This window comes from Siniperca chuatsi, linkage group LG12 (assembly GCF_020085105.1).
Source record: "Siniperca chuatsi isolate FFG_IHB_CAS linkage group LG12, ASM2008510v1, whole genome shotgun sequence".
NCBI lineage: Eukaryota > Metazoa > Chordata > Actinopteri > Centrarchiformes > Sinipercidae > Siniperca > Siniperca chuatsi.
In genome coordinates this window covers 17,391,310-17,400,934 of record NC_058053.1, presented here as the reverse complement: position 1 = coordinate 17,400,934, position 9,625 = coordinate 17,391,310, and the positions used below count along the sequence as shown (strand labels likewise).

At 37.7% G+C, this 9,625-nt stretch overlaps 1 protein-coding gene across 4 annotated transcripts in view; it reads right to left on the bottom strand.

Moving 5' to 3' along the window:
- Window positions 1-462: 462 nt before the first annotated feature.
- Window positions 463-9,625, bottom strand: part of LOC122885383 (cholecystokinin receptor) — a 33,095-nt gene continuing 23,932 nt past the window's right edge. For all 4 annotated transcript variants that reach the window (XM_044216382.1, XM_044216380.1, XM_044216379.1 and 1 more), the window contains 2 exons: window positions 8,436-8,563; window positions 463-2,900 (listed from right to left, as the gene is read on the bottom strand). In XM_044216382.1, coding sequence (XP_044072317.1) covers window positions 2,365-2,900; window positions 8,436-8,563 — 664 coding nt within the window. In that variant the 3' untranslated portion in view covers window positions 463-2,364. The remainder of the gene's footprint in view (window positions 2,901-8,435; window positions 8,564-9,625) is intronic.

The window sequence follows — 9,625 nt, the reverse complement described above, 5'->3', positions numbered from 1 at the left end:
CCATAAAAAACACTTTCCAAGTGTCACTCATAAAACCACAACACAGACGGCTGGGTTACAATTTTTCTCAAGCTGAAAAATGCTACTGGCAGACACATAAACACTCCCGTCTGCTGTTTACAGCAGGAGAACTTCATGGTAAGAAATGTCTGCTGTTCGAAGGTTCAATAACAAGATTGTGAGATCAGACTGGCATTTCAATTTGAAAACACACTCTGTCTACCGTGATCTCACTTTGGTTTCACTACATGTTTAAGATCGGAGCCATACATACAAAGACCTGATGCCCCTGTGTTAACCAGCACAGGACCATCAAGCCCACAGACAGTGACAGCTAGATGAATGTGTGCCTCTTGTGTTTCAAAGATGATATGGCCTGATTCTGTACAGTGAGACAAGGGGAAGGTTCTGACTGTCACGTTGTCCTCGTCTCTACACTGGACATGAACTGGACACTGGACGCACGTGAAGGTAAGGTTGCGTCAGTGTAGAGAAATAGAAGTAGGAGCATCAGAGAGTAATTTATTAGCACGTAAAATTTTATTGTCCCAGTCTTGGTGTGTTGACGAGATTGTCATTTGCTCAGATCTGTCTTACTGTAGTTTACCCTCCTGCAAGACATCACTATGATTTATATTTTAAACACAAAAGGGAACAGTGCACACAATAAACCACAAAAGCTGCAGGCCGATCTAGAATCTTCAAAAAAAAATGCTCACAAAGGCAGGCCATGCATCTGTTAGATGTGAGACTGACAGCATTGTGCTTTGGTGCACTCAGTGAAATATGCTCATCCGTTCAGCCTGGCAGGGTTGAGGTTGTAACAGAATTAGTGCGAGGTGAGCAGGGGAGCCAGAGTCAGGCATGCCAGACAGGGCCTGACAAACAGAGACCTTCGAAACCTGGCTGCCATTTTGTAGCCTGTAGGTGAGCTCAACAGGGACTGCAAGTCGCTGAACAATCACTGAACTTTTTTTGTATATAGTGTAGTTACTTGATCCTCCTGTTACCTCCTTTAAAACCTACTGTAAGGCTGCAGTGAATTTATTGTTTATAAAAATCACTCTTCCATACTTTCATAAGGTAACATAACATAACATTTACTGTTGTATAAGCTACTATACAACATAATTAACATATGTATGTGAAGCATATGCCTTGTTTTAGCCTAAACTCATGTTTGATGAGTGATGATTATGAGTAAAATGCACTATATACTTAACACAAAGACTAAAAATCACAGTCGTCTTTCAGTCACTGAAATACAAGAGATTAACACTTACCTATTTTATACTATTATTCAGCCGTCTTGGCATGACTAAGGTTAACAACATCCTATCCAGATGTTCCCCACAAAGTCCTGGGTACTTATCAGCCAGTTTGTACTGCCCTCAAACTAGAGGCCCTAATATGAGAAACAACCACAATTCAAAGCATCAAGTCACCCTTCTCACATTTGCTACTGTGTTCACACAGGACACAATACAAACAAACATTGCAGCATACACAGGCAAATCCAGCGTTAAAAACTCAAAAACACAAAGATGGCTAGTATTACAGTTTACAACCACAACACAAGGCATCACCACTGCCCATCTAAGCTGTTTATACCACTGAAGTGTTTTCTGCAGACTGTGGAGCCATGTAGAACTGACTCATTTATATGTTCCCCACTGAAGGAAATTCCTCAAATTCTTCTGAGAAGGATTTTCAGTTTGTTTAGAAGATCTTTTGAGTCTTTAAACTCCACATCCAAACCCCTCAGGTCACAATCTTTCCTGTGATTATGGTTTCCCGTGATGAATGAGGCAAATCAACAGTCAAACAGACAAATATAACATAGTATTTAGAACCAGGCACTTAGTCCACAAGGCAATTGCATTACCATCATTAACACAGATAAACATTAACAACTGACAGCAAATTATAAAATACAATTTAATAATTACATAGCAAATGGCCTTCCTATTTTTATAGCTACATAATGACTATCAAACTGCCTCCCTCACATATCATACAGCCCACCACTACTCACATCCTCTGCACAAACATCTAAGCAAACTATGTGCCTGGGTCCACTGTGACAAGAGATAACTGTATACTCTGTTTTTTGTGCTTTTTCAATATAGCCATGATATAGCTATAGCTATAGCTATATATGTACACTGTAAGACTGGGTTCCATTAATAATCCCTACTTAATTTTACTCACAGTCATGGGTGAAGCTTCTATACTGCTACACTATATGGCCTGTTTTTCCACTCCACTCTCTATGAGCACAAAGTTGGCCTAAAGACAAAGGATGTGGGGTGCTGTGTTGCCGTAGTAACTGTCTCCTCTGGATTGTGCCTGCATTCATCTGTCTCAGCAGGTTCCCATGGTGCTGACTGTAGTGTAACTGAACTTGGACATGGACGCACCCGTTGCCATAACATCCTCCTCGTTGTCCCGTAGCCCACGACGACGAGGATGGCAAGGTGCGGCACAGCACGAGAACGTGGCAAGCAGAGCTTTGCGGAAACGTGTGTTCATGAAGCAGTAAATAATTGGGTTGACGCAGGCAGAGGTGTAGCACAGCAAATGGATAAAAGCGATGGGTGCCCCTGAGAGGGCATGTTTGGCAGAGGTGTCATCGAAAGCCCGCCAGGTGTTGGCACAGTACAGTGGCATCCAGCAGAGAAAGAACAGGACAACAATGACCACCAGCATGCGGATAACTCGCTTCTTGGCCTCCAGCTTGGCCTCAGATGTGTTGCTGCGTGGTCTTTCTGCCTTGATTGCCCTGCTGGATGCAGCCATGGTGGACATCTCCACCGAGTGTGGCCGCTGGACATTGACGTAGCAACCATCGCCTTCATCACTGCCACTAGACACAGTGGAGGTCAGTCCATTCTTCACATCTGTAAGGAAGAGCAGAGTAAAAGAGATAAGTATTTCTATGAATTAAAGGTAACAAAGTGCATACTTTACATACTAAAGAATAATGTACTAGTACTACTTCTGTACTACTAAGTTTAACTAGAACAAGTACTGATAGAACTATAGTCAAACTTTAGTAGAAAATAGTTGTCAATACAAACTGTACATTTTAATGTGGCTGTTTGCTTCTGCTTATGTGATGCTCTGGCAGGGTTTGAGATACACAACATTTAATGAACATGAACATATAACATATTTAAAGAAACATATTCACATACAACTGAGTGCTAATACAGGAGGGGGCTGGGGAGGCAGAGGGAGTTAAATTGCAGAAAGCAGGCAGTTTTTTAGCAAGGATCTAGAGCTCTGTGTTTCTCTATGCAGATAGAGTACCAAATGTTTATATGAACTGCCTAGTGTTGGACATGTGGACATACCGTATATGACTGGATTCTACTGTACTGTATGTGGAACATGTGATTATGAAACGTCTTCTGTAGCTGCCTGACTTATTGTGTCCAGTTGTTTATCTTATAAAATTCCTCTCTCGTAGAGTATTTTTTTATGCGTATTTTTGACTGGATTCAAAAAAAAATAATTTCACAAGGGAAATCATGTGCTGTCCTACAGCTAGTTACCTTAATGGAAAGAAGAGTTACTGGCAGTTCTTGCTGAGCCACAGTAATCATCCATCAGGGGATATTTCAATTTATTGATAAAATGTAATAGTCTAGCTTTCCTTCTACACAGGACAAAGTGCACTGAGTACAGTAATAATAGCCCTAAGGCAAGTAAATACAAACAGGAACTGGTAATGTAGAGAGAGTATACACAATTTGTTAAACCACTCCTGGATATTTAAAACAAACACATTTTCCAAGAGGTTATTTTAAAAGTTCTTTATCCTTTTTTCTCTAATTTCCTGTTTGTATGTTTTTTACCCCATGCTCTTTGTCTCTCAAGCTCTTTTTTTGGACAACCTCTTTCTCTCTGAGTCCAAACAGATGGGGATGTCCAGGCCCGCAGCTGCCAGCCAATTCCATCCTCTAATGGAGCACCAGCAAACACACTCCCTGCTGCTATCACCCCAGACACACTCTCATATGCCCACAAAAGGTTATGTTTCACTTAACCTGCACACATTACTGTGATTGTAGTTCTAATGAAATTCCCCATCATTCACATAAATCATTTGAAAAAAAAATGTAAATGCACATTAGAGCCTGGTTGGTTATATATTTATAGTGTTTCTACATTATTGAAATAACAAGCAAATATAATACTATACTGAACTGATCAGAAAATATCAATGAAAAAAAGGCACAGGCCAGGTTGTTTTCCCTCTAGAAACACAAGTCCTTTGACGGCAATAGAAAGATTGGCGGAGAGTTGAAACCATACTTCAATTTGAAGTTTGGTGTTTTTAGTCATCTAAAATTTAATGACATGTGATACTTGCCTGTTTCCAGAGATATGGATTGTGTTTATGACACAGTTTGTAAGGTTTAATTTTTTTTATTTATTGTTTTTACAATTGTTATTTTTTAAGGTTTCATTTATTGCCTGTTTTATTGGCCCCGTTTTCAGGTGCCTGACTTATGGTCAGCCTTTTATTCATTAATTGATAGATTGTATGAAATACATTGTATTTTTTAAAGTTAGCAGTTAGGCAGGCTGCTGAACAACAATAATGTCCTCTTGGAATGTGTTAGTTTGTGAACTACTGTTGTTGTGGCAGTATGTCTTTCATATGTTGTCTGCTGTGACCTGTCTGATCTTTGTGTCTTTTGTTATTTGTCACTATGCATGGGTGAACAAATTCCCCTCTGGAGATTAATAGTTATTTAATAATCAAATTAATTTATTAATTACAGTATTTATGTGTACACTACCTGCATGAGCCACTCATACTTTTATGAAGTCAAAGTCATATTTTCCTAAATCTTGAAAATTCTTTCCGCTCCCGTCCACTTACAGTACTTCTCTTCCTGCCTCTGAGGTGGGGTTATTAGGTTTAGCTTAGTTTAGTTTATTAGGATCCCCATTAGCTACAGCATTGCAGCAGCTATTCTTCCTGGGGTCAACAAAGAAGCTTTATATTGTGACAATGCAACCATAACAACTTATATCATAACATAACCCATAACATTACAAATAAACAGGACAAAGACTGGAACACACACACTCCTGACAATACAATAATCAAAATATATGAAATCCAATTACTTCAATTATGGAAAGTATCCACCAGTGTTGGGTAAGATTCCTTTAAATACTTTTCCTTACAGTTTACCAATTACCTTGTAATTTTAATTAGCAACATAATTTGTTGGATTACTCCAACACAGTAACGTAACTGATTATATTTGATTACTTTAGGATTACCCAGATATATAACTTGTATTACTGTATTTCAAGTGCAGTATGTTATTCACTTTAAACATTCTGGGTTATCACAAGTTAGTTACTACATTTCTTTCATTATAACGCTGCAGCAAAGTCAGATACAATCTCCTATCCTACCTGGTAGTTACCATAGTCATAATTATGAACTAAAGAATACTTGTGTATGTATTTAACTATATGTATAACATCAATATATGTTCATACACACATACCTTACCAGCTAATGAAAAATTTAAATAATATAATTAACTAACATAATAACAATGTTGTTACAATGCATAAAATTCCAATACTATTTGACTATTTAAATGTAACTCACCTTTACACTCATTCTTAAATCACATTTGGAAAACATGGAGAACAACTCCTCACAACTTTTGTAACTCATTGCAAATCAGAATGCCATCCGTTTCACTCCTGCATCCCCGGACCACAATGCAGAAAGACCCTCCACAACCAAGACACATCAACACAATCAAACTCACATTTGTATTTAGTTCAAAACATGCTTCCATGTCTTCTGGTGTTGCTGGCCTGTCCACATTTGGAATACTGGAACTTTAACCTCCATACATTACATTAGTTTCTACATCTGTTCAAAATCTCGAGTCAAAAGATGCTGTTTGAATTATATTTCAAATAAAATTTTACTGTTTTCTGTTTTCTGTGATATGTCTAGGGAGTAAATTCCATTCATGCATAGTTCGATACATAACTGTTTGTTTGATTGAGTTTGTTCTTGCTTCCGGTAATATAAAATTTCTTCCTATAGCATGTCTGGTAGAGTAGTGTCTTTCTAAACTGAATAATAAATTCTTATACAAAATAAACGGAGTCTATTAGATCATCCCAAATGAATAATATGAATATAAAAAGTAACCCCACCCCCATATGCATTCCTATCCTTCCTAAAAATGCTGTGTCCTTGTATCATTAGTGCAGTCCTTAAATGTTGAATCAAGATGTGTTTCTGTTATTGCTAAGATATGAAAATTGAAATTAATATTTCCGTGATTTCAGTTAACTTATTACTAATGTTACAAATGTTTATGTGGGCTATATTTAGTCCCTTCTTATGTAGTTAATACCTTAACATTGAATGAATTTATAATAATTACTTTGCTCTTCATCTAATAACCGATTAACGTCAGAGCTATAACTAAGACAACATTTATTCATACACAAAACAATCAAACATAGACATACCGACAACCACACGTACATCAAAGATATACACATACAAACACAGTCACTCGCATTGTCACACCAAAAGTCCATGTTTGCAAGCCTGAGTAAGCTGACCTCCACGTTAACCATCTTATTCTAATGATTCTGCTATTTCTATATCCTAATCAATTATTTATGTCCTAATCAGCCCTCCCTAAATGAAAAAGTATTCTAATTTAGTTGAACACCCACGCAATGAATGGGTCATTCTCGAGGTTATACATATTGAAATAATTTAATCTAATTTAATATCTTGTTTCAACACCATAAACATATAAATTACAGTATATCCTATTTATAGACCTGTGTCTCATTAAATAATGAACCCTTTCTAAAACAAAACAAATCTGTCTACTTTAATCTAGACATTTGGTCTCTCCTAGAGATTAACCTATACATATTGAAATACTGAAAATATATCAAAATGTACAACAAAATTAAAATAAATAATATCATAGAAACAAAACAAATCAAATATGCCAATTCACAATTCAATTTAAGTAATAAATCCACACTTTACCTCCAGAACTAGTTATGTTCTAGTCAAAAAGTCATTATTTCCTTGATGTCTTCTCCATCTTGATATAGGTAAGTCCCTTTTCAGCATCCACCGTATCACACTGGTAGAGTGGGTTTGATCAGCTTTCTAAAATAAGTTTCTGCAGCCTTATGATCCTGGAAGTATTTAGTCTCTGATTATGAGTGTGGCTGGATAGATTATCCCATGTTTACTCCCAGCTTCACGTAATTTTGACATCTTGGAATTGGGCTCTTTCTTTTCTCTCATCTCCGCAGTCAGATCTAGGAAGATCCTCACCTTCATTCACTCCCTCCTTCTTCACTATTTTTAAAATAGCTTGCTTGGCCAAACATCTTTGCATTTTTACTATCATCGCTCTGTCTCCCGATTTAGTTACTGACCTGCCTTTGTAGGCAATTTCCACTTCAGGCTCTCATAGGAGGTTTTTATCCTGGAACACCTCTTTGAATAAAGTTGCCATGAAATCGGTGGGATCCTTTTTCAACATCTCGGGCCAGTCCAAATATCCGTAGATTGAACTTTCGGCTGTGGGTCTCCAAAAGTTCGGCCTTTTCTCTGAAATAGTTATATTCGTTGGATGTCTCCAGCAAGGTTAACTGATCCTCCATGCTTGAAAGGGCCTGCTCTACCTCTGTGATTTTCTTGTTGCGTTCATACAAGTCAGCTTTCATGGAGTTAAGTTGAGGCTGTAGTTTGTCTATAGCAGCGTCTCCTCTCTTATTACAGAGTGGATTAGAATGGCCATTTAACGCTAGTCCTCATCTTTAGCGCTTTCTTTGTCCATTGTTCCCGTGAGGATCTCAGGAGAGTGAGCTGGATTATCCAGCGGATCTGTCAGTTCCTTCTTCGTTTTTTGTTGGCATAACCAAACCAAACCAAACCTAACAACTTTTATTTCCTTCAAGTCTTTTATCATAATTGATTGGATCAAAAGTTTGCTGGAGCTCAGCGTTCCTCATGCTCACTCTTTGCAACTGGACATGACGAAATACACATGGGATCATATCAGTTCACATGTATCGACTTACCAGTTCACTAAGTTTAATAACCATCCTGGATGATAATCTTACCTTTGATGCCAACATTGATTTTATTTTCAAAAAGACAAACCAAAGATTGTTCTTCTTAAGGAATCTCAGAAGCTTAAATATTGGCATGTCTTTGCGGAAAATGCTCTATACCTCCTTTATTGATCACTTCTAACATGTGCTATGATCATGGTTTGGTAATCTCAATTTGAAAAACAAAAACCTACTAGGAAAAATTGTGAAAGCATGCATTCATTAAAGCTTTAGAGAACTATTTTCTTTATGTTTTCCACATGTAGTGTACATGGCCTCACCAGTAGAGTCTTTTTTGTGGCCCATCTCAAACTGAATGCCCCTATAAAGTTCCCTGGAGATCAGTCCATAGGCCACAATCATCACCAACCCAGGGATTGCAAACAGCACAAGCAGAAGCAGAATGTACCTGAAAGGAACACAAACAGGAGTTAAATATCCCAGTGCCCGTGCCTAAGGATAATGGTGCATACAGGCACTCATGTAGCCCCAGTTTGTACCCCTCACGTATTAATGTATTACCATTACCTGTACAATCAAGTCACAGAGCTACGCATTGTTTTTTCAGAAAAAAAAAATACCTGGTGATCTTTGAAAAACTCAGAATGCTGTTCACCAAAATGTAAAAATATTATGTTCAAAATACCCTATCCATTGCATGATAAAAAAAGATTTTCAACCCCATTCCCAAGTTACAATTCCTTCCTAATCCAAATCAAAAATGGCAGCCAGAAATGACATATGTCCTTGCTCAGATTGTGCAATGTGAATTAAAAATCACAAAGCTGCATCATCAGTTTAATCTATACTGATATGACTGTCTATTATTTTATATTTTCATACAAAATAACATTTATATTTTTATTGTGTTGTACAAAACGTAATTTCCCATGTCCTGGAGAGGAAATAAAGTTGTAACTTGGAAAACAGGTTAAATTATTTTTTGCTGGGGTGCCCCTGTGGCTTAGGGGTTAAGACACCGACCATGAACCACAATGTCCCTGGTTTTAACCTGGACAGGGACCTTTGTTGTCTCTCTACCTCCACTATTGCATGGTAAATAGACTGCATTTATATAGAGCTTTTCTACGTTAATGGACAAAGCGCTTTATAATTTCGCCTCTCATGCGCACACACATGCAAAAATTTTATGGTAATACACTAGAGACATAAACTGGGTCTAGTACCCATGCACAGATTTATACACCTATAAGCAAGCCTAAAGTCAGATAAAGACATATAATCAAACACAAAAGCATTAAAATGCACACACAATTTTCAACTGTGCACAAATACACATAATATACACACAGTTGACTGAAATTACCCCAAAGCCGGTTCCAAGTCCAAAACAAAAACATACTGAAACATCCAGCTGGTCTCTTCATCTGCTCTGATGTTTCCACGAAAAACACCCAATAGACAGAAAGTGAGAGCTGCTAAAAACAGGCTCCAGGTCTAAACATGGAAG